Source organism: Artemia franciscana, chromosome 19 (assembly GCF_032884065.1).
Source record: "Artemia franciscana chromosome 19, ASM3288406v1, whole genome shotgun sequence".
Taxonomy (NCBI): Eukaryota; Metazoa; Arthropoda; class Branchiopoda; order Anostraca; family Artemiidae; genus Artemia; species Artemia franciscana.
The window spans coordinates 20,540,467-20,566,283 of record NC_088881.1 but is presented as its reverse complement, the minus strand read 5'-3'; the positions used below and the strand labels follow the sequence as shown (position 1 = coordinate 20,566,283).

The window sequence follows — 25,817 nt, the reverse complement described above, 5'->3', positions numbered from 1 at the left end:
CAGTTTACCAGTCAATTGAAAGGATTAGTAACGAACAGAAACAGCAGATCTTTTTTAGAAATCAAGAAAATAATGAGACATCGCTCGTTGTCATTCCTGAAAAAAAAAACGATGGCAAAATTGAACAAAGCATATTCTCTACTACACTGATTTTAACATCTTCTATATTCGACTTGATGACACCAGCCCCAATTCCTCTGAACGTCTGTCCTACAAGGATTATGTTTAGATTTTTGACTATTATTTTTATTAATGTTTCAAGCCAATCGGCAAAACATTTTTTGCCCTATTTTGGACCCCATTTTGGGGGAGGGCTTTATCCCCAAAGATTTTTTTTTTTTGAATTAGGTTCGTCTTAGCCCAAGGACTTCCGGTTAGAAGTTCTGAAGAGGGATAAAAAGCATCTTTAGCTCATATCGGGGCCCCCTAACAGCCAGGGAACAAGCGCTAAAAGCTTCAAGCCAATCAATACAGTCCTCTTTTCCTCCTTCAAAACTTATCTGTATTTAAAAAAAAAAAACCTTTTCGGGATATTCAGATTGGAAAATGCATTTTGTTTTGATATTTCGTTGAAAAAATGAAAATACCCCAGATGTTAAAAAACGTGTTTTTTTTAGCGAAAAGTGCCGTTTTGGTATTTTCATTGGAACAATTAAAAAAAATCCTCTCCTCCCTTGAACTCAAAAAGATGTATTTTGCCGCCTCCTCCCCCTAATCTTCGTGAAATAACGCCATTGACGTGAAGTAATTCATTTGGAGGAAGGGTCATTTGAGACGACACAAATTGAAGGAAAAATTAAGGGAATGGTGCGAAAAATTGTAAAATCTTGACATTTTCCAGGGATTGGGGTGTAAGACCTTCAAAATACTTATACGACTTTATACTTTATACGAAAGTCGGTAATACTATTTTATACTAAAATCATTGACAAATACTAAAATCAGTAATGGAATTAGTGGTAGATAAAGGGGTTGTCAAACACAGTTTACCAGTCAATTGAAAGGATTAGTAACGAACAGAAACAGCAGATCTTTTTAGAAATCAATTATAAAAATCAAGAAAATAAGGAGTCATCGCTCATTGTCGTTCCTGAAAAAAAAAATCGATGGCAAAATTGAACAAAACATATTCTCTACTACACTAATTTTAACTTTTCGCAATTACAATATTTCGTGTTATATTAGTAATTGTAATTAAATGTAATGTCAATTCTAATGAGCAATTATACCACAGGCTATGTAATTTACATTGCTCTGTATTAGTACCGTATTGTGTAAAATTTTAGCAAATTTTGTCTTACTTAAACTGTTGTATGGTGTATTTTTGACTCATTTACAATGTGCGTTACCATTTGAGGCGTGTTTCCATTGTCCAGTTTTCAAACAATATTTGTTGTTTAGATTTGAGGAAACTGAAAGACTGAATCTTCGAGAATGTGCTTCTAACCCTTTGTGAAAGCAAGATTTGCCATCAAATTCCTAAAATATCAAAAGTGGATTTCAACCTTGAATATTTAAAGGTTAGAAACCAATGTTGGAAAAAAATTAGTAATTTAGAGCACTAAATCAGTCCGCAGTTTTCTTAAATAAAAGGCTTTCAAAATTTTAACTCTTCTATTAAAATTCATGGTTCCTAATAATCAAAGTTATGGTGAATCATGAATCAAGGTTTTATAGAACCTGCCATTCAAGGTATTTTCAAATACCAATGCTGAATTGTAGGTAAAGATCTTAGAACTTCTGCAAATCCATAGAAACAGGCTAAAAAGAAACAGGCTAAAATTTTTGTTAGAATAGTAGAAACACAACGGCAATTCCTGTCATTTCTATTCTTGTAACTCTCCTTTTTTCCCTTTTTTTATTCTGTTTCTTCTTGGGTTTTTATTCGGTTTTAATTTTATTGGATTCTAGGAGCTGGAAGAAGTATTGCATGACTTGGAAGCACGCGTAGAAGAAGAAGAAGAGAGAAATATAAAAATTAACGAAGAAAAGAAGAAGTTACAGACGACAATTGCTGATTTAGAAGAACAATTAGAGGAGGTAATAGCTGACTCAAGTAAAAAAAAAAAAATTATATTAGAATGTATCTGACGTGTAGTGACGTGATTGGGTAAGCTCAGCCAGAGTCGACCCAGCTCTAGATGGGTACCTGGAGAAATCTGGGGAAGATAAACAGGAAAGATGTGGGAAAACACATGATGGCTGTGTTCCAACCAACAGAGAAGTTAGCATCAAACTAGTACTTTGTACCGTATGTATTACATGCAGAAACATTATTTTCTGCGAATATTAAACGGTTCAAATTTTTCTACTTTTTCTTTTTTATAAGTTGAAATAAGTTTTTATAAGTTTTTTTTCTGTAAATATGAGCTATCAAAGCGACATTATTTGCGAGTTTTAATTTCGTGTTATTATTTGGAATTTAATGAGGAAACTTTCGATGAAATGGGTTGTGTTAGTTTAGCCATGATGTCGATCTGATCAGTTGTAAATTTCTGGCAAATAAGGTGAAATATCAAAAAATACGCAAAATAAACACAAAAGTTAGCGCCACATTGAAATATAATGTCCAACATATCTAAGGGAAAATATAAAAATGAGAACTCGTAGAAGTCATAAAAAATTTTAGACTTAATTTAAAAATTTGAATCTTCAGTTGCTCTTGAATATTTTTCTTAAAAATCTAAATGAAATATTGCTTACTGCAAATATAGCCAATAATTTATTTTAAAGAGCCATGCTTGATAGACCATTCTTGTGTTACATAAAAGGTTATAAATAGGCTACAGTATAAAACTTGTTATTTTACTAAGATTTTCATATTTCTCTTTCTACCATTCATTATCTTTTTTATTGCCTTTTTTATTTTCATGCTTCTTACAGAAGAAATGGTAAACATACTTGTTTTCAAAATAGACAAAACAAGTAGAATTTCGTTCTCTCTCAAGAATCTATTAATATATCAGAGATATCAAATCGGTTTAAGCTATAAATACACAAATGAAATTAGTCTTTGAGTTCAAGAAAACGAGTTAATAATATAAAGCTATGGAAAGTCCAATTGTTTTTGTACACCTTGTTTTGCCTTTTGGGAATTTGGGAGTATTTAAATATTCGGAAGTAGTTGAAAAATGGACTAAAAATTTAAAATTTATGTGACTAAGGTACAAAAATACATACAAGTGAGTGAGTTGATGAGAGTGATTTTTTTTCTTTTTTTATCTAATATTATTATGAATTTTTTCGATCTTGAAATGCATATCAATGCTGTTTATTCGCCAAGTAGAAAAGTAGTGGCATACAATTAGCTTAATTTGCAGAAGATGGTGATATCTCGGATTTATCACATTGATTTTGATATCTTGCCTCTCCCACCCAAATCTTGGTTACTCCACTTTTAGGGGTACTAGTGAATAAGATTATTGAACTTGTTTAAGTACAAAGAATTCCCAAAATATACGTTTATTTTTCTGCAGATTTAGTTGTATTGAAGTTAGAGATCCGAGAGTTTTAGAGTATTATTTTATTTGTCTAATGAATTTGTTCTAAAAAAAAATAATAGCGCTCCAATTTACTGGAATTTTAGATTCTAATTGGAATGTTGTGTAGTTTTGAAATATATTTGGTATAATTCTTAAATGAAGGGCTATTTTTATTTATTTTTATTTAGGACACGAACTTTAAATTATGTTGTCCACTTGTAAAATAGAGTTTGAAAAACTATAAAATTGGGTTTTCAGGTTAGTATTTTTCAGAATCCCTTCTTGAAAATACCTGTTTTTTACGTTTCGCTTAGCCCAAGATAGAAAAACTTGGTTTTGAGATTATTTTCAAAATGAAAATTATTATCAAGCGAGGTGGAAACGCCTTTGTGGAAGCTTGAAAGATTTAACTTTTGAACCCCTATTTTCAACTTAATGTGGTTTCTAATTCAACGTTGTTGAATTTGGCCGGTTGTTGTTGTTATGGCCGGCTATTGTTGAATTTGGCTAATTTAATGTCTTTGATAATTCAATGTTGTTGAGTTTGGCCGGCTGTTGTTGTTGTGGCTAATTTAATGTTGATGCTAATTCAATGTTGTTGAATTTGGCCGGCTGTTGTTGTTGTGGCCGGCTGTTGTTGAATTTGGCTAATTTAATGTTGTTGCTAATTCAATTGTTGAATTGACCGGCTGTTGTTGTTGTGGCTGGCTGTTGTTGGATTTGGTTAATGTTGTGGCTGGCTGTTGTTGGATTTGGTTAATGTTGTTGCTAAATGGCCGATTCTTTTCAATAGGAGGAATCAGCACGTCAAAAAATTCAACTTGAGAAAGTACAAATTGAAGCACGTTTGAAAAAATTAGAAGAAGACTTGGCTTTAGCAGATGAGGGCCATCATAGGTTTTCAAAGGAGAAAAAGGCAATGGAAGAGAAGGTTTCCGATTTAAGTCAGGCGCTTGCAGAGGAAGAGGAGAAATCAAAACATTTGGCAAAGCTGAAAGCCAAACATGAAACCAGTATATCTGATCTTGAAGAGAGGTAAGTCACAGTCTCGAGTCTTTTACCGTGTTGCAAGGAATTGTTGAAATTGATTGGAATGACCGGATTGATTGTCACATTTTTGTATATATTTTTTTTTTTTTTTTTTGGAAAGCCATAGAGGGTGGCTAGATTTGAAGCTCAAGCCGGTCGCTGGTAGAAAAAAAAATACATCCTTTTTATTTCGTTAATTAAACTGAGTTTTTTTTTTTTTTTTTTTTTTTTTTTTTTTTTTTTTTTTTTTTTTTTTTTTTTTTTTTTTTGAATTGTATCAAAACGGTCTAAGATCGGAGTGAATTGGATATTTCTTTAATTATCAGTGTTCTATAATTTTTCCATCATTTAAACACTTTATGTCTGAATGAATTGGCAGTAACTTTTTAGGGGTACTTTCACCGAAAAAATGCCAATTTAGTATTTCGCATTGAAAAAATGACAAAAACGATACCTATCTCCTCCCTCTAGATACTGAAAATACATTTCCCCCCCCGCCCTAAATTTATCACAAATTCACCTAACTGTAATGTTTGAAAATTTACTGGACTGCTAATATAAACTTCTCACTGATTTACTGCGTCTGAGACCGAGACACTGGCCAACATATTCCCACCGCTCTGTTTTAAGCTTCTGATTTTTCCACCTACCTAAAATTTCAATCTGTTTTTCTAATCTCTTCCCAGTCCAATATGTGGACGTCTTGCCTTTGCATACTTCCTTGTAGGATATTTAGTGCTGCTATTCTATTGTCATGGTCTTTGTTAGTCCCGAAATCGAGTCATCCAGGGGAACGATGATATTGTACACATACTGAAGGCGGTTGAACCGCATCACCAACAAGGTTTTACTGATTATAATTTTGGAAACCTGGAATCCACTTCCGTTTTTTTTTTGTTCTTTTGTATTAGGACAAGAACATCTTTTCTTCGGGTATAGGAATCCCGTGTACTTTGACTGTTCTTGAACATTGATCTTTTTTTCTTTTCTTTTTTCTTTTTTTCTTCTTCTTTATGTTTCCCTTGCTAACCTAGTGGATATTTTTTTTTCTGAAAATCTCAATTTTATTGTTCTTGAGGTATAATAATGTGCGGGAATCAATAGAGCCAGGTCCTCTGAGGATTCAATAATTAAATCTTTTGAAAATTAAACCTGATAGAATTGGAAATCCCATCAGTCTTAGATCACTTTTTTTCACTTTATATATTACTATTATTTGATAAGTGAAAATGTCGAAAAGGATTTGATTTGTGAAAAGAAACCCCGGACACTTTCATATCCAAGACACTTTACTCTTAATTTCTTGGTTTTTCTCTTTTCTTCCTTTTATAGTTTTCTATTTACTAAATTCTTTTTGTTAAGGTTGACGAGTGCTTAGTGTTTGAAGTAAATTTCCAGTGTAACAAGGCCCTCCTAATTCTTGTTTACCCATTATACCCAATTTCCTTTGAAAGCCTTATAAGAAATTAATCACATCGGCCTCTCTTGCACCGGACTCTTTTTCTCTTATTGTTTCTCAACTACCCTCTTGTTGTTTTTTCCATTTATCTGATTCCTAATTTACCAGTGTCTATAGCAAAGAATACAGGAAACTGATGAAAGAAGGAACTCAACTACTTCGGCTTTAATAGAAATAAAATACCTCTTATGCCACTCTACTACCGTGTCGCTACTTGCCTCACTAGCGCAAACTTTCCCTTAGAACTAGAAGTCCTAAAACAAGTTTAAATTGCAGATTATCTTATTTATTCAAATAAAGATCTAATTAAAGGTCGTAAGTTTCCTTGTATCAAGGCTGAAATATTTGGAAAGTAAGTTAAACTATTTTTATTGTATTGATTTTGAAATTGTTTGGACTAGTTGATATTAAAATATACCAAGTCAAAATATAGAAAATTTTCTTCATGGGCTCTTTTGGCAAAAATAGTTATTATTTAAAAAAAAAGTGTAAAATTTATTTATAGATACAGGTAGCGTTAAGGCCAACATATTCTTCTTTTGTATTTTTTATGGCACTTGGTATTTACCAAGTGACATATAGCGATCGCAAAGTCGGTCTGTCGGTCCCGCTTTTGCTAGTTTGGGCATTTCCAGATAAGCTAGGATGATGAAAATTGGCAGGCGTATCAGGGACCAGACGAAATTAAATTAAAAATACTTTCTTTCTCGATTCGATCATATGGGGAAGCGAGTGAACAAGATAGTTGAGAAGAATTTTATTTGCCAATGAAACAAATGATTTTTCTTCTCAAGTATGGCTTATGGTTTAGGGGTATGATTCTCGCTTGCGATGCGTGAGGTCTCAGGCTCGAATCCGGACCACCCCAATTTTTACATGAAGAAGATCCGAAACTAGATACGTGATCATTATAGCGATCGCTGAAAATTGGCAGGCGTATCAGGGACCCGACCAGATTAAATTAGAAATAGTCGCTTCCCCGATTTGACCATCTGGGGGGGGGGGGAGTAGAAGGACGGTTAATTAAGAAAAATTAGAAAAAATGAGGTATTTTTAGCATACCAACAGGTTATCGGGTACTAATGAGATTGGATATTTAGAAGGACCTCGTATCTCAGAGCTCTTGTTTTAAATCCTGACCGGATCCAGTGACATTGGGGGGGGGGAGTTGGAGGGGGAAACTGAAATCTTGGAAAACGCTTAGAGTGGAGAGATTGTGATGAAACTTTGTGGGAAGAAGCTCTTGGCTCTTCCAACCTCTTCATAAGTACCATACGAGCTCTTGGCTCTATTTGTTATTATCACTACCTTTAATATTTTGCCGGTTGACATCAAATGGCTATTATTCACATGAATTTGTCAAATTTTGTCCATGAACTTTATTTTCCGGTTTTGTCAGCTCTTCATACCCTTTTGTTGTATTTGTACAGTATCTAATTTACTTGTTTTTTTATCTGTTTTTGGAATGGTATTTTGTTTATAATAGCAAGACTCACTGTTTATAATAGTAATAATATAATAAGCAGCAATAATAATGTTATTATAAACAATAACATTCATAGTGATGGCTTGTGTCGGTCCATAGGTCAAAAATGACAAAGTGGTGTAACTATTAACATTACAGTGGCGTCCATTTGGGGAGGGGGACCTCTAGTTTTTCTCCCCCCACACGTACACACATAGATTAAAAGAAAACTTTTGGGGTATTTTCATCGAAAAAATGCCATTTTTGGTGTCTTATTTTTTTTAAATGACAGAAAAGACACATATCTCCTCCTTGTAGATACATAAAAATGCGTTTTGTCCCCCCACCACCATCAAATTTTCCTGAATTCACGTAACTGTAATGTTGGAGAGTTGACTTGACTGCTAATATAAACCTGTCACATATTTAATATGAATTTTTTTTGCGTTCTTCTTCTTCTAAATTTGTATTGTAACGGATAGTTTTTTTTTCTGAAAATCTCTATTGTCAGATATTATCTTTTATTCTATAGGTATAATTATGCGCGGAATTATATTTATAATTCAGCTTGTGTCACTTTTTTGTCTTCTCCTCGAAATATTATTCACTTTCTAACTATTTTGCAAAAAAAGTATTAAACTCAACTTGAAAACTTTAAAAGACCAGGAAGTAGTGTCACCCTATGGTAGTGATTCAAACCTTGGATAAGCCTTTTGTCTAAAAAGTCACCCTATGCTAGCCCGAAATTTGTTAATTAAGCAGGACAAAACTAGACAGGAAGTTCTTTTAATGAAAATTGTGCTTTCAATTGGTTTTATTCCCATAACATGTAAATAAATAGTAAGTTTACTAAACCGATTTTTATCTTTTTAATTGCATGAAATTTTTTGGAGAATGTTTAATAAAACGTAAGAGGTTCTTTATTCGCTTCTTGAAATAACTTGGGCTGGGTATTGCCAAAAGAGTAGTGTGGGGAGTAGGTCGAGCGGGTAATTGGCAGTTCTTCTGCTATCTGAAGTTGGTAATTGGCAGTTGCTGCTATCGAAAACGGTGCTGTTGTTAAGAATTTTTTATTTTCAGGCTCATCAAGGAACAGCAAGCCCGTCAGGAATATGAACGTGCTCGTCGTAAAATAGAGACTGAATTAAGTGACGTCAGAGAGCATTTAAATGAAAACAAGTCTCAGGTGGAAGAACTGCAGCTACAACTATCTAGAAGAGAAGAAGAGCTTGCGCATGCCATGGCTAAAGTTGATGAGGAAGCTGCCATGAGAAATCAGTCTCAGAAACAGCTTCGTGAGCTAGAGTCTCAACTTGCTGAAATCACTGAGGACTTAGAAGTGGAAAAAGCTGCTCGGCAAAAAGCTGAGAAAAATCGTCGTGACCTCAATGAAGAATTAGAGGCTCTTAAGAATGAACTTCTTGACTCCTTGGACACAACTGCTGCGCAGCAAGAGCTGAGGACAAAACGTGAACAGGAATTAGCATTACTGAAGAAGAGCCTTGAGGAAGAGTCTGGTCATCACGAGAGCCAGTTAATGGAAATGAGGCACAAACATAGTCAAGAGCTGGCAGTTTTGCATGAACAGATGGACAATGCCAAGAAAATAAAGGCAGCATTGGAAAAAGCCAAGGCAACTTTGGAGGCTGAAAATGCCGATATGGCCAATGAGATCAAATCGATTGCAACGTCTAAAGCTGAGACGGATAAAAAGAGAAAACATCTCGAGTCACAGGTAAAACTTTCCTTTCAAGTCATGTATATATGTCAAGAAGAGTATGTGTGTCTCTCTCCCATGTCTATTGTCTGTGTACCTTTGGGTGTATTTAGAAATGGGAGGGGGGTAGATAAGTTCAAAAGATCTTTATCCGGGATCGCCCAGTGCTTGGACAAACTACAGCCATCCTGTAAACCCTGATTATATATCTGTCGTGGGATAAAATAAGGGACCTTAGTTGAGGACAATCGTATTAAACAGGTGACTGTATTCTAAGCTTGTGTTTGTTTTTTTTCTTATTTTTAATATCAAAATTATTTATGTTAATTTCTGTATTTCTAGTAATTTTTTTCTATGAACATAATTGTTTTCTTTTTTTCAATTATCCCTAGCTTTTACCTACTTTTTACTTCTATTAGGCCTTATCATTGTATTAATTCTACAATTTTGTGATAGAACAGGCATAGATGTAAATTTTAGTGGAGTCGTGTGGATTTGCATGAATGTCTAGAAAGTCGGCCTGGTTCATAGTTAGTCTGATATTAACTGTGCCTAGGCTGGGATCTCCACACCCTTTTACAATGCTAGAGAGATGTACATATACCTATATTTCACTGTAAAGCAACGCGAAAATGGAACTAATGATCGAGGGGTAAGCTCCAAAATTATCTTGTAAACCAGTACTTTAAAAGATTTGTTGCTTTAGAATAGGGGAAAAAATGTTCGTGTTAGCATGTAGTTAAAGTCAATAAAAATTCGGTTTCATAATTTTATGAATAATAATTAAAAATGCCGCCGCGATAGATGCCAGCTTTTTTTTTTTTTTTTTTTTTTTTGGTAGAAAATCTAGACTCGGTTGGTTGTGTTAATACATATAAATTTTGGGCCCCCTCCCTCCCTTACGGGGCCCTGAATTAATTCGGTATATCTTATTTAGGTGTCAGAGCTCACCAGTCGCCTTCAAGAATCTGAGCGTGCTCGCTCAGAGGTTCAAGATAGACTGGTTCGCATACAGACTGATATGGAGTCTTTAACAGCCCAGCTAGTTGACGCCGAGTCACGGTCTGCCAATGCAACTAAATCCAATGCGACCACTGAGCAACAGTTGAATGAAATGCAAGCCCAATTAGAAGTGGAAACGAAACAGAAGTTGGCTCTAAATGCCAAAATTAGACAACTAGAAAATGAGAAGGAAAGTTTGCATTACCAAGTCGAAGATGCAGAAGAAGCAAAGTAAGTCTCTTTCTTGTGTTTTGTTTCTTGTCTTCCTTTGTTTAGTTGGTTTTATGTCTTGCTCCTATGGTTGAGTGTTCCTAGGGCTGACTTTACGTATTTTATAAGCCTTCCAAATTCCATCCCTCATTCCTCTCTTAAATATCCCTTTAAAGCTCCATTCGATTGTGACTGTATAAATAGAGCAGGTCTCCCACCAGGTCCATAATTTTGAAAAAAAGTCTTATATTTTATCTTTGTTTATAGATGGTTCGTAATTCAGAAGAAAAAAAGTTCGTAAAGTTCGTTTTTTTGTCGCCAACTAAAAGCAAATGGGGCGCTTTTCCATGTAAATGATAAGCAAAGCAAATGTGCAAGATCTTTTTTGGGACTTCCTGGACTATTTTGACTTGAATTTTTAAGAAATATGTTCCTTGGGACATTGAAAATTTAAGTTTGGGCTGGTGGAGAAAGTGAGCAATGGGGTTCTGATAGAGCTGAAATTTTAAAAGAAGGTACTCTCTGTCTAGGGTGCTTAAAAAATGAAACAAAATTCTGGTAGGGAGGGGTGAATTTTGGTATCTCCGAAAGAAGTTGGCCTTGATCTTTGTTTAAAGTTAATATTATTTCATGTGACATGTATTTTTAAATTGGATAATAAAAAAAGGTAGTTTTATTTGACTCCATCTCCTTATATTTTAGAGCTGTGCTATCTAGAGAGGATATTAAGTGAGCAATTTCCTGTTGAGGTAGTTTTATGCCATTTGGGGGAAGGAGATATTTAAGAGGGCTTAGAATGAAGAGTGGTCCTTACAGTTGCCCAATTTGTGGAGAGTGGGAGGAATATTTATTGTATTTTTTGAGGAAGTGTGAAGGGTTAAGGGGCTTGAGAAAGGAAATTATCGGTGTGGATAAGTGGGATGAGCCTTGGGTCTAAAAGTTGTTGGGTAACGTATGTTTTATTGGTATTAAGAATCTCGCTTGGTTTATTCATGTGGGTATAACTCATCTTGAGGGTGTTATGTGATGACTTTGTTTGATCGTTTGTATTAGTGTTTTTCAATGGTTTTCTGTGCTTTATTTGCTTTGATCAAAAGTTCAAATTGGATCCTTCAATTTTATTTGTAAGTTGTTAATTGTATTTGTATGTTTTTTTTTGTGGCCATGGCCCTTCGGTTTTTTGTGTGTCAAATATAGTGTGCTATACTATTGACGTATGGCAATAGATTCAAATATTTGTCGAAAGAGTTTCTTAGATACAACCATCATAATTTGAGCTCAATGCTGGTTTACATTGAAATTTTCTTAAAGTTTATATTCATTACACAAAATCTAGGGGAAGGGGGAGGCATGAGAAAGGAATAAAACGACATGAATACTTCCTTTATTTTTCAAATTATTTGAAAATGATGTTATCAAACAGTAATCTAATTAATTATGATTGTTCTATTGTAACTTTAGCATCTGTTTTATTAAAAAAAAAAAAAATAGATACAACTTTAAAGAAAACAATAATACAATCCACTGTTTTTCTGCTATTGTTACTTTTAAAATTTGCGAATTCAGCCAATAGGACTTGGACTTGCAGCACTCTAGGTTCTTATGCCTTCTAAGTTGGTTACGCGATAACGCGGTCTTCCTCATATGTTCTCCTTCGTGGCGTTGAATTTTGTCTTTGATTCTTCAAGAGGAAACACGTCTTTGAATTCTTACCAAGGGTAAAACGTGGGAAGAATAGGATCCTGCTATCTTTCTTCGGAGTTTAAGAGTATGATGCTCGGTGAGTGCCGCTACAGCACTTGAGACATGACCCTCTGAGCATAGTCGTTCTCGAGATTTTACAGCTGTGCCACTGTGATAGCCTGAATACATAGTTTCGTTCGATTTTACTTTATCCTTCCCCGAGTCAAAAGTTGAAGTCAACTTGGCCCCCCAGCACCCCCTGGAAATTTTAAATCAATTCGCGAAGGTATTTCTGACACAATTTAGATTCGTTATTGTGATAACCTGGCTACACTTTGCTTCTTTGTGTCACCATCGCTGCTTCACCGGGAACGGATTCTAGCCCATAGTGCCAAAAATTTTGAACAGGCTACAGACCGAAATTTTTAGACACTTCTTTGCTCCTTCTCCAAATCAAGATTTGAAGTCTGCTCCCGAAACTGTATGCCCGAAACCAAAACCATGAAACAAGGTTTTGACTGAAATATAGGCTACAAAAACATTTGTTATTCATGCCAAGATTAAATATCCAAAATGTGCAACGTCCAAAGTTGCTCATTATTGTTATTAGCACACGAAAAAATCGACATAATTTTATAAACAAGAATTGATCAATTCCAAGAATTTTTGTAGAAAAGCAAAATTTCGACTTGAAAAATCGAGTTTTGTGGATGAGGGTAAGCCACTTCGCATTTTGGGCAACCCTGGATATAATATTAAACACAGAAAGGTATTAAGGAAAACATGAGTGTTTTCAGATAACAATAAATAACGACGTAGAAAATCAAGGTAAACAGGTAATATTCGGTGTGGAGAATGGCTGTAGAGAATGGCTGTGTAGGTTGGGAGGTCTGCCGGTAGCAGAGTCTTGCTTGGCTCTTAATCTTCAGAAATTTCAAGTTATCCTTCGGTTCCATGAAAATGAACTTCAAAGATCTGTAGTGAGGTACTTTAGGGGTGTATAGGGAATTTCAGGGACGTATAGTAATAGTAAAACCTGGATTTACCAATAGGTTCACTAGGCCCTGGCTTAGGGGTGCACAATGCCAGGGGGCGCAATAAATTGAACTGATGTAATTTATTGTCAAAATGCAATTTGCCGTCGCGCTACCTATTAATAGATAAGGGATTTTAAAATAACAAAGGGATTCTGTGGCCACTTAAACTATTTTATATTCTGCCAAGAATGGCAGCTGGGAGTTCGATATCACCTCTTGTTTTCATTACTTATAGCTCAGCAGTTGAGTTAGGTTCAGTGCTTCCAATATTAAAAAATTGTCGGGGATTTTCCCTGAAAATCTCGCAAAAAAGGAATGACCAACACTCTTGGACATAATAGCATCAAAGCTTTAAATTCGGCCCTGGAGACACGATCAATTTTTCAAAATCTAAGCTGCCCAATTATAATTTTATTGGTTAAGTTGGTGAAAGTTAGCCCAATCCATCTTCGCATGTTTGTGGTATTAAACAGAAATTTAAGACATTGCTGAGAAAAAGTTTGTATTATGCAGAAGTTTCCAAAATCCTTCGAGAAATCCTATAAACTATAGCTTTTTCTATATCTTGCTTAATGAAATACTCAAAACTCATCTTATTGCACCCTTCTTCTGTCAAAGCATTGGGGATTTCGACTATGAATTGAAATTTGCATTAGTATACATACACGTTATGTACGTCTCTGTTGAAGGGTTTTGACCAGGGCTATCCTTAGAGGTATAGAAACCACATCATGGAATGTGAGACTCAATCACCAAAACAGCTCTATTTTACTCTGTATAATAGGAAGCTAATTCTGTGGCAGTATATGACCAAATTATCTAATCAATTATGATTGTTCTGCCGTCCAAATGTCGAGAACCCATTCTTTAATCAAGGTATTATATCAGTTACTGGAACCTTGGATTTTGACTTTGAAATAAAGATTAGGTGACTTGTAGCCTGCTTAAGTTCAAGAGATATGTATGGTTACAAAGTTTAGGCATTGTGAAATTTGAAAATCAATGAATCTGACATTTTAAGTGTCATCGTATAACTATTTAGTTGCTCTAATAGATGTCGTGAGATGCACCAAGAAGGAGGAGGTTTTCTCATAAAATCTTCCTGAAACTTGAATTAACTGAAATAAATTACAAAAAACTAATGAAATGACGCTAGAAACCACCAGAGTCTGCTTGAAACTGCAACACATTGATATAATATCACTTTAAAATCATCTTACCCTTTAATTACTCAACTTATGAGATGATGGTAAGAAAATTAAAAGACTGGATTTAGCACATGAGGGCCAGATCTCGATTGATAAAATCTGAGTGCCGTATAAGAGGAACGCTTGCTGTAGAGTTTTTAGATTATTGAGCATCAAGAGGTCTTTCTGGGGTTTCCTATCGGCAAAGTGAAGAACCTTTTTGAGACCATCTTTTTAAATTCCTTAATTGATATCCATCCATCCATTTGTCCATTTTGGGTATGTGGTCTATATAACATTATTTTAGACTACTATATGTCTTGATCTTTTGACCCCCTTCACCCCTCTCACGTCAATGCCTTTTTGGTATACTTGTTCAAGGGCTGTTGATCTCCTCACCCCCACCCCCCGCTTGTCTAACCATTGTTGGATACGATCTTTTGTTTGTATTTTATTCCTGTAATATCTTCTTATTAACCTTTTTTCTTTATTTCTAAGGAGGAACTTCGAAAAGCAAATTGCCACATTAACTGTACAGCTGCATGAAGCGAAGAAACATGCTGATAATGAAGCAGAAGCCTTGCTTCAACTGGAAGAGCTGCGAAAGAGGTCATCGAAGGACATTGAAAGCCTTCAGCGCCAAATTGAAGAGCTCAAAGTACAAAATGACCGCCTTGAAAAGTCGAAGAAGAAGCTTCAAGCTGAATTAGAAGACATAACAATTGATTTGGACTCACAGAGGGCAAAGGTAAGACTTGTGCTTGTCTAAAACTTGTACGATATTAGGTTTCACTGGGTAAGGCCTCCTGATACGAATTCGAATATTGCTTCATTTGCCAGATTTACGCCTCCGGATCAAAATAACAACGCCCGTTTGGGCGAATGTTCTTTACCTTTCTGTCGTGAATCAGAGATAGAAAATTTATTTCTCTGACTGGTAACATTTTACTCAAGTCAATAAAGTCTTGCTGTTTATTCAGGGAAGAAAAATATACTGTTGGTATTCTCATTACATTAGTATTTAAAAGATTCTCTTTTGTTCCTTTTTTTGAGATTTTCTAGAAATTTTATTCTGAAATTACATTAGTGACTTTGCTTCGCTTGTTTTTATTTTGTTTTATTATGTTGAACAAAAACGGAATAAGGCGTTTGTTTTATTCATTACAAAAATGATAGAAAATTAGAATAACGAAACCATAAGGGGTACAGTTTCATTGACTTGTCATTTTACAAAGTAACAAAAACAAAAATAGATTCAAAGATTTAGATTCTGAACAACGAAACCTTAGATGTTACAGTCCCTTGGGCCTTTCACGTACCATAACAAACTTCTGATAACAACAAATAAAACCAACTTTCCAATGAAAAAATACAATAAACAAGAATTAGTTGTCTGGATGACCAATTGTAAGAATTGGTACCATAAATAATAAAATCTATTTGCTTATTACATTACAAAAATAAACAAATACTTCACGATGAACAAGGAAACAGTTTCCTAGTGTTTCAATAAGGGGGCACTAAGTAAAGCATACCATACTAAGACCGTAAATATTATGGCTCCCTTACTGCCTTTCTTACAAAGAGGTTCCAGCCAAAGCTGTATTGAGAACTGTAATATTATTTACTGAAACAACATGGTTGGGCAATATGTTCCATGATTTATTGGACCGATTTACCAAAGAACCCTGTCAAACCTTTCTTGAAACCTTTTCCTGGTATAATCTTAATTATTTGTGGGTAAACAATGGCTGAACTGAAAGAAATTATCAACACCATTAGCAATAAAAAATTAAATAAATACTAAATCTAAACTGTCCATTCTGAATTACAGAGGGGGTAGGCTCAAACTACTCAAATTGCACTCACAGGGTAAACACTTCAATTGAGGAACATGTTTAAATATTCGTCTTTTTGCTTTGGGTAATTTGAAGTCTTTTGTGAGAGCTTGCCTTTAAGCTGGTATTATGCTTGTGCTTCTGATAGAGGAGGGAAGATTTTAGACTAGCTCTGGAATTAACTTTTTGGGAAAAATTCCTTCAAATTTTATTGGACACGGTTTCTGATGGATTACAAAGTTAAGTCATCAATTTAATTATTCGTAAATATCATAACCCAATCCAACGTTCGTTAAACATGAATAGCTTAAAGACAAGCAGAACGTTCAAAATATTGCTCCGTTCAATATTATAAGTTCAAAACGTTGCCAATTGGAAATTGGTAAATTGTTTTTAATGGACCGAATTATGTAACAAGATCCGCCAATCTTTATGTCTCTATTTACAAAAAAAAGTACTCGCAAACTAATAGTGATTTGCAGAAAATAGTGCTACCGATTTAGTTGTGGTTTTACAGCTATTTTGCCAAAGTTGCCAAATTAAAATGTGTCGCTAATAACAACGACTCTGCTATGAGAAATTTTCAAACATGAAAGTTTAGTACTGATTTTAACATGCTTTTAGAGGGAAATGCAAAATTAAATATTTCCTAGGACGGGTCGTTTATAACTAATGTGATTGAGTGTCCTAAATTTTTTCGAGCTGATGTCTGGCAACGAGTTGATTACATCAAACACCTTATGGATCCGGAAGTTTAGTTGGGGATCTTTGAAAAATACTTTTGATAAAGAAGAAAGGAGTAGAATCACCGATAACCGGTATTTTTATGGGTTTTTTTTCTGTCACACGGGATTGCTTTTTTTCGTGACGCTTGATGACGCTTTTTTTTTAGAATTCAAAAAAAAATATCTTGTTTCGACTTTATCTTGGTCTTTTTGTTCCTAAATTCGTACCCAACGATTATTGAGGGTTAATCAACAGAAAAACCGGTAGGGAAAACGTTCCCAGGAAAATCGTTCCCAATCGAAGTGCTGTTCTTGGTGTTTCAATGTTAGGATAATTGTACCGAACTGATTGGAAAACCCATTAAACCAATTGGGAAAATAAAGAAAACCAATAGGAAAACGTTCCCAGGAAGATCGTTCCAAATCGAAGTGCTGTTCTTGGTGTTTCAATCTTAGGATAATTGTACCGAACTGATTGGAAAACCCATTAAACCAATTGGGAAAATAAAGAAAACCAATAGGGAAAACGTTCCCAGGAAGATCGTTCCAAATCGAAGTGCTGTTCTTGGTATTTCAATCTTAGGATAATTGTACCGAACTGATTGTGCCTTCGAGTCTTTTTTGTCAGTTAGACAATGGGATGGGAGTGTACAATGCAAGAGAGCTCTATAGAAGAAGGTGAATTCGTGTATCTTTAAGAAACACACATCGACGCTATATTAAAGCTTTTGCTAAGAGACTAGGAAGAATCATAGCCAATAAGTGAATCCGTCCTGTTTGCCCTATTCTGGATCTTTTGAAGAGGTGCCAACAACATTTTCGGAGCAACTGTATACAGTGGGCATCAGTATTCATGGATGGGAAAATTGTTAAAGACCGTGGGTCAAAAATGTCAAAAGAATAATATATAAATATATTAAAATTTTCGATAGAAATGATAAAGCTATCAAAACGGAAGATAGTGTTGTTATGGATTTTATCCAAACAGATCAGTGATACAGTCGTAAAAGTCTGCAAAATTCGATCGGAAAGCTTAGGAACATCTCTCAACCCGTCCAAAACTTATGAAGTGGAGCTGCTCTTAAATAAAAACCCCTACCACATGTTAAAAAGTGTTATCTTAAAAAAAAAAAAAAACCGTAAACGAAAGAAAACACGTTCCTGTAGTTTGCTAGTTTCTAATATTTTGCTGATTTACTCTCTCATGTCCTTTGTGCATTTACTAAACCGAAAAAGATAATTTTCTTTGAACTTTACGTTCAACAAAAACAATTTCTATGCCAAATAGCACAGTTGTCAACACTGTTTTCATTGTACGTGTATACTAAAATTAGTAATGAAATAGCACAAATTTTTTTAGACCGATGGAGAAGCTACTGTTTTGAAAAACAAAAAACAAAACAAGAACACAAATCATATGATTGAACGCAAGGATTGCGCTGACAGCAACTGCGTTATCAGGTCATGTCGTGTGTACGCTACCTGAAAAAGTACCTACTATCAAGCATTTTGAAACTGATTGCTATAAAATTTAGTTGAACATTACTGGCTCTAGAGTGGCGGAATAACCTTTTTTATACTGATGGTACAAAGAAACTACCGAAATGGTTAGTTTATCCCGAAAATGATGAATCAATTTGAGCTTTGTGTTTGAAACTTATGTTAATATATCATGAAAGCCTTTGAGAATTGATGCTGAAAACCCTTGTCGAAAATTTGCCTTATCAATCAATCAATCATTTTATTAATACTAAGACACTATTACAAACGTAAAAAAGTTATTCGGCCCAAGAAGCTTTGCTTGTTATGGGTTCCATATTTTTAATGCCTGCTTGTGTTTTTCAATATCAGTTTCATTTTAGGTTATTGAGCTGGAGAAGAAACAGCGTAATTTTGACAAAATCCTGGCAGAAGAAAAGGCAATATCAGAACGATTTGCGTCAGAACGAGATGCAGCAGAAAGAGATGCAAGAGAAAAGGAGACGAAAGTTTTAAGTCTAAGTCGAGACTTGGAAGAATATATTGTGAAAATAGAGGAGCTAGAGAGGTCAAGAAGAGTTCTTCAAAATGAGCTTGACGAACTTGCCAATTCACAGGGGACGGCTGATAAAAATGTAAGTTTCGTTAAAGTTTTGCACAAATGTTTTTATTTATTGAAATTGTTTTTTGCGTGATTTTGGTTGAATTTTGAGTTTGATTACGAGTACTACAGGAACTACTAGAAGCTAGATTACAAGTAGGCTAAGAAAAAAATGTCATATTTATTTTCAATTTTAACTAAGTTTGAATTTTTAATTTAGTTGAGATTTTTAATCTCAGCTAATATACAGTCGTCTAAGACCTTTTAAACTAAAATATCTGCTCCCCTTTCTTGGTGACAGTCTACCAATTCGCCTTGCTTTCTTTTTTTTATCAGCTTTTATCGGAATGTTGCCGCATCTCTCATTGCCAAGTATTTACCAACTATGTTTACCCCCCTCCCTCCTGTTTGGGGAAGGGAGGGCAGTCCTTTAAATATGTACAAATGTGTTTAAGCGCTTGGGCAAAAGCGGAACATATATATATATATATATATATATATATATATATATATATATATATATATATATATATATATATATATATATATATATATATATATATATATATATATATATATATATATATATATATATATATATATATATATATATATATATATATATATATAAATATAAACTCTCGTCTAAATTTTGCACATCTTCCAGGGGTGCCTTTTAAAATCAGCAATTTTTAGTATGTAAAGTGTGTTTTAAGAAAATTAATGTTGTCTCATTCCAAGAACTGAATTCTTTGACGTTTTTATTGGAATATGTTCAAAAAATATTTTTATGCTTTGCGACTCTTTTAGATGACAAATATGGAAATTAAGGAAAATTTACCTTCAGATAACTTATCATCGAAAAATCTGCCGCCGAAAACTTGCCCCCTCTGTGAGGCTCACTGCGGAAAATTTGTTAGAAAAAATCTTATATGTATATACTGTCTGATTGGAAATAGTCTTATTATATAGTCCTAAATAAAGGTGTTTTATTAAACAGAAATAGAAATACTGAGCCATACTGAGTTTTTTTTTTTTTTTTTTTTTTTTTGTATGATATAATCAATTGTCTTTAGTTTCAAACTCATCACGGAGAAATTGCGACCCTCCTGGATCAGTTTTCCGACATTGTCCCCTCCTCCCCTCTATTTCTCCCCTCTTCCCTGAGAAAACTTTTTGCAGATAATAAATATTTTAAAGTCAAACTACTTATAAGTAGCATCGCCTCTATCTAGTATAAATTTACGCCAAACTAAATAACTAAGGTCATAATTTAGAAAAAAGGGTGGAAATTCACCTTGAACTTTTCATAGCAACGCAAGTAAAGAATAAAGAAGAATGAGCAGATTTTGTTTTGTTTGGGGGGGGGTTACTTCTTACAGAGGGTATAGTCGTAAGAATTTGGGAGCCCATTCCCAAATTCTTTCAATCTTTTTTTTAGATCCAAGCTCGTTTGGGTAATTATCAAGGGCCAAGCTCTCCTTTGGAACAAGTTTAACGGGGAGTAAATCAAGTGTGTTTTCCGGAGCAAATGTTCAGAGGACCAGTTTTCCTCGTAAATTCCCCAATTAAAAGAGCAAGGGACAAAAGGGAAGAAGAAACTTTTCCCTCTTGATGATACAAAAGAATTTCTCTTGGGTTTTGAGTGTTATGTTTATTTGTAGGTGCATGAATTGGAAAAAGCAAAAAGAGCACTTGAGTCGCAGTTGGCAGAGCAAAAAACTCAAATTGAAGAGCTTGAAGATGAACTCCAACTGACTGAGGACGCCAAGCTGAGATTAGAAGTAAATATGCAAGCTCTCAAAGCTCAATATGAAAGGGATCTGCAGGTATGTATTTCCAACTTAAATACATTTGAAAATTCTATAAACCTTTCGTAATCTTATTCTATTGGCAATTTAATACAGCAATTGCCGATGAGGTTGAAGTTTTTTTTTGGAAATTCTATAGAACTTTCACAATTTATTCTATTCGTAAATTTATACAGGAATGGACGATGAAGTTTAAGTTTTTTTTAGGATAAAAAAATCATAGTGTATAGCTGAGTGTTATAGCATTTAAATTATGATGGGTAATTCTTAAGATACTTATGTTTTGAAATAAAGGCCGTTTCCAGAGGAGGAGGGATGTTACCAGGTTTGAACATCTACTGGATTTTTTGTATATCTCTTAAAAAAACGTAACAAAAATGCACATGAATTTATTCTTTTTTTCTTAAAAAAATTGTAAGCTCCTTCCCCCCTCCCCCCGAACAAAAATCCTGGATGGACCGTTGTCGGAAATAGTATTTATATCAATCGTAATTACTCTTATTTTCCTACTTTTTTGTAAATATGCCTCTCTCTAAGTAATAAAAATGAAGGAAGTCTTGAAGAATCTTCCTTATTTTCTAATTCATTAGACAAAAAGTACTTGCACTGTTTTGTTTTTTGAATAATCTAATTATTGACGTCATTTGGGCTGAGGGATGTGCCACCTTTTTTTTGCCCCTCTTTAGATATTCATGAATGCTCTTCGGGGTATTTCCGTTGAAAAATTCCTGTTTTTGGTATTTTCATTAAAAAAAACACACAATTCCACCCCCCCCCCTAGACACGGAAAAAGGCATCCCCCCTAAATTTTTGTGAATTGACGCCATTGGATGTAATGACTGCAATAGAGATCTCCTAGAGATCCCCTGCAATAGAGATCCCCATAATAGAAATATCCTAATCTATGAAATTCAGATTTTTACTTATTTATGAAACCAAATTACAGACTCCGTGTGTTTCACATCATAAACCCTTATCTATTACAATTAACAGCGTCAGCGGATAGAGTTCAGAGACAAAACTATTAGGCATAAACGCTATTATATTGTGAGTTTTTATAAGTAACACAACACAAAACGACAGTCTCTTCAGGAAGGCAGAAAAATTGTTGGGCAACCATAACAGAACATAGCTTTTATCAAACAGTTCGTGGTAATTGAACTGTAGTAAGGAGCGACCCGGCTCAATAGTAAACGAAACTCTAAAAAATGGAATTTTGATGCTAAAAGATACATCAAAAGAATCGAATTTTTATGCTGATTTTAAATATATAAGTTTCATAAAATTTAGTCTTTGTCATCAAAAGTTACGATCCTGAGAAAATTTGCCTTATTTTGGAAAATAGGGGAAAACACCCCCTAAAAGTCATAGAATCTTAACGAAAATCACACCATCGCATTCAGCGTATCAGAGAACCCTATAGCAAAAATATCAAGCTCCTATCTACAAAAATGTGGAATTTTGTATTTGTTTTTTTTTTTGCCAGAAGACAGATCACGGCTGCGTGTTTTTTTTTTTTTTTTTTTTTTTTTTTTTTCAGGGGTCATCGTATCGACCAAGTGGTCCTAGAATGTCGCAAGGGGGCTCGTTCTAACGGAAATGAAAAGTTCTAGTGCCCTTTTTAAGTAACCAAAAAAATTGGAGGGCACCTAGGCCCCCTCCCACGCTCATTTTTTTCCCAAAGTCAACGAATCAATATTTTGAGATAGCCATTTTGTTCCGCATAGTCGAAAACCATAATAACTATGTTTTTGGGGATGACTAACTCCCCCTCAGCCCCTGGGGGAGGGGCTGCAAGTTACAAACTTTGACTAGTGTTTACTTACAGTAATGATTGTTGGGAAGTGTACAGACGTTTTCAAGGAAATTTTTACGGTTTGGGAGTGGGGTCGAGGGGAGGGGGCTATGTGGGAGGATCTTTCCTTGGAGGAATATATCATGGGGAAGACAAATTCAATGAAAAGGGCGCGGGATTTTCTAGCATTACTATAAAAAAACAATGAAAAAATAAATATGAAAAAGTTTTTTCAATTGAAAGTAAGGAGTAGCATTAAAACTTAAAACGAACAGAGATTATTACGCATATGAGGGGTTCTAAAAGTACTTAGCAGAAAGAGCGAGGTATTTAGGAGGAGATAAATACCTCGCTCTTTATGCTAAAGTATTTTTAGTAATTTCAACTATTTATTTTACGGCCTTTCTGATTCAGGGGTCATTCTTAAAGAATTGGGACAAAACTTAAGATTTAGTGTAAAGATCGAGGTATTAACGAGGGGACAAACCCCCTCATATACGTAATAAAAATATAAGAATATAAAAGTTTGTTACGTAAGTTAATTCTTAAGTTACGTATATTTTTATGACACTTGGTATTAACCAAGTGACATATAGCAATCGCAAATTCTGTCGGTCTATCGATCTGTCTGTCTGTCGGTCCCGGTTTTGCTACTTTAGGCACTTTCAGGTAAGCTAGGACAATGAAATTTGGCAGGCGTATCAGGGACCGGACCAGATAGAAATAGTCGTTTTCCCGATTTGACCATCTGGGGGGAGTGGGGGCCCGTTAATTCGGGAAAAATAGAAAAATTGAAGTATTTTTAACTTACGAACGGATGTCGTGTCTCAAAGTTCTTATTTTAAATCCCGACCAGATCTGGTGACATTGGGAGGAGTTTGGGGTGGGGGAACCTAAAATCATGGAAAACGCTTAGATTGGAGGGATCGGGATGAAACTTGGTGGGGAAAATAAGCAGAATTCTTAGATGCGTGATTTGCATAATTGGAAAGGATCCGCTCTATTAGGGGGGGGGCTGATTCTGAAAAATTAGAAAAAATGACGTATTTTTAACTTACGAAGGAGTGATCGGATCTTCATGAAACTTCATATTTAGAAGGACCTCGTAACTCAGATCTCCTATTTTAAATTTCAACCGGATCCAGCATCACTAGGGGGGGGGCAGAAATCTTAGAAAAAACTTAAGCAGAGAGATCAGGATGAAACTGGATGGGAAGAATAAAAACCTGTCTAAGATACTTGACTGACATAACCGGGCCGGATCTGCTCTCTTTGGTGGAGTTGGGGGGGGGGTTAATTTTGGAAATTGATGTATTTGTAACTTACGAAAGGTGACCAGAGCTTAATGAAATTTGATATTTAGAAGGATGTTGTGCTTTAAAGCTCTAATGGTAAATTCCGACCAGATCCTGTGACATTAGGGGGAGTTGGAGGGGGAAACCGGAATTCTTGAAAAACGTGAAAATTGGGGTATTTTTATCTTACGAATAGGTGATTGTATCTTAATGAAATTTGATATTTAGAAGGAATTCATGTCTCAGAGCTCTTATTTCAAATCCCGACCAGATCTTTTGACACTGGGGGGGGGGAGTTGGAGGGGGAAAACTTGGAAAACACTTGGAGTGGAGGAATCGGGATGACGCTTGGTGGATAGAATAAGCAAATGTCCTTGATACGTGATTGACGTAACCGTACTGGATTCGCTCTCTTTGGGGGAGTTGGGGGAGGGGTTCAGTGATTTGGCGAGTTTGGTGCTTCTGGACGTGCTAGGACGATGAAAATTGTTAGGCGTGTCAGGGAGCTGCACAAATTGACTTGATTAAGTCGTTTTCTCAGATTCGACCATCTGGGGGGCTAGAGGGAGAGGAAAAATTAGGTATTTATAACTTACGAGTGGGTGATCGGATCTTAATGAATTTTGATATTTAAAAGGACATCGTGACTCAGAGCTCTTATTTTAAATCCTGACCGGCATTAAACCTCTGATTTTCCTTTTAAATCAATCTATTGATTCTTAGAATTTCGTTAGAGCTCATACCATATGAGCTCTTGGCTCTTAGCCCTTCTTGCCTCCTCACAAGTGTCATATGAGCTCTTAGCTCTTGTTTACTAATAAAAATGTTCATTAAAAGTTAAAAGTTCTAGTTGACTTTTTAAGTAACCGAAAAATTGGAGGCCAACTAGGCCTCCTTCCCCACCCCTAATTTCTCAAAATCGCCTGATCAAAACTAAGAGAAAGCCATTTAGCCAAAAAAAGAATTAATATACAAATTTCATTTTAATATTTTATGTGCGGAGAGCCAAAATCAAACATGCATTATTTCAAAAACGTTAAGAAATTAAATTAAAAAACTAGTTTTTTTAACTGAAAGTAAGGAGCGACATTAAAACTTAAAACGAACAGAAATTACTCCGTATATGACATGGGTTGTCCCCTCCGCAATCCCTCGCTCTTTACGCTAAAGTTTGACTCTTTGCCACAATTCTACTTTTTAAAACAATTAAAAACTTTAGCGTAAGGAGCGAGGGATTGCGGAGGGGACAACCCATTTCATATACGGAATAATTTCTGTTCGTGTTAAGTTTTAATGTTGCTCCTTACTTTCAGTTAAAAAAAACTAGTTTTTTTTTAATACTTCTAAAAGTCTGTTCCAGCGTCACCAAAACTTTTTATGGCACTTGGTATAAATTAAGTGACATATAACAATCGCAAATTCTGTCGGTCTGTTGGTCTGTCTGTCTGTCGGTCCCGGTTTTGCTACTTTAGGCACTTCCAGGTAAGCTAGGACGATGAAATTTGGCAAGCGTATCAGGGACCGGACCAGATTAAATTAGAAATAGTCGTTTTCCCAATTTGACCATATGGGGGGGGGGAGTGGGGGCCGGTTAATCCGGAAAAATAGAAAAAATGAAGAGCTCTTATTTTAAATCCCGACCGGATCTGATGACATTGGGGGGAGTTGGAGGGGGTAACCTAAAATATTGGAAAACACTTAGAGTGGAGGGATCGGGATGAAACTTGATGGGAAAAATAAGCACAAGTCCCAGATACATGATTGACATAATCGGAACGTATTCTCTCTCTTTGGGGTAGTTGGGGGGGGGGGGTAATTCTGAAAAATTAGGTATTTTTAACTTACGAACGGGTTATCGGATCTCAATAAAATTTGATGTTTAGAAGGATATCGTGTCTTAGAGCTCTTATTTTAAATCCCAACCGGATCTGATGACATTGGGGGGAGTTGGAGGGCGGAAACCTAAAATCTTGGAAAACACTTAGAGTGGAGGGATCGGGAT

General features: G+C 35.1%; 1 protein-coding gene across 5 annotated transcripts in view; it reads left to right on the top strand.

The window, feature by feature from the left end:
- LOC136039405 (myosin heavy chain, non-muscle-like) overlaps nt 1–25,817 on the top strand; it is a 186,317-nt gene that overhangs the window by 135,239 nt on the left and 25,261 nt on the right. For all 5 annotated transcript variants that reach the window (XM_065723124.1, XM_065723123.1, XM_065723128.1 and 2 more), the window contains 7 exons: nt 1,912–2,040; nt 4,276–4,517; nt 8,516–9,170; nt 10,090–10,385; nt 14,770–15,019; nt 18,697–18,948; nt 20,579–20,743. In XM_065723124.1, the coding sequence (XP_065579196.1) occupies nt 1,912–2,040; nt 4,276–4,517; nt 8,516–9,170; nt 10,090–10,385; nt 14,770–15,019; nt 18,697–18,948; nt 20,579–20,743 (1,989 nt within the window). The remainder of the gene's footprint in view (nt 1–1,911; nt 2,041–4,275; nt 4,518–8,515; nt 9,171–10,089; nt 10,386–14,769; nt 15,020–18,696; nt 18,949–20,578; nt 20,744–25,817) is intronic.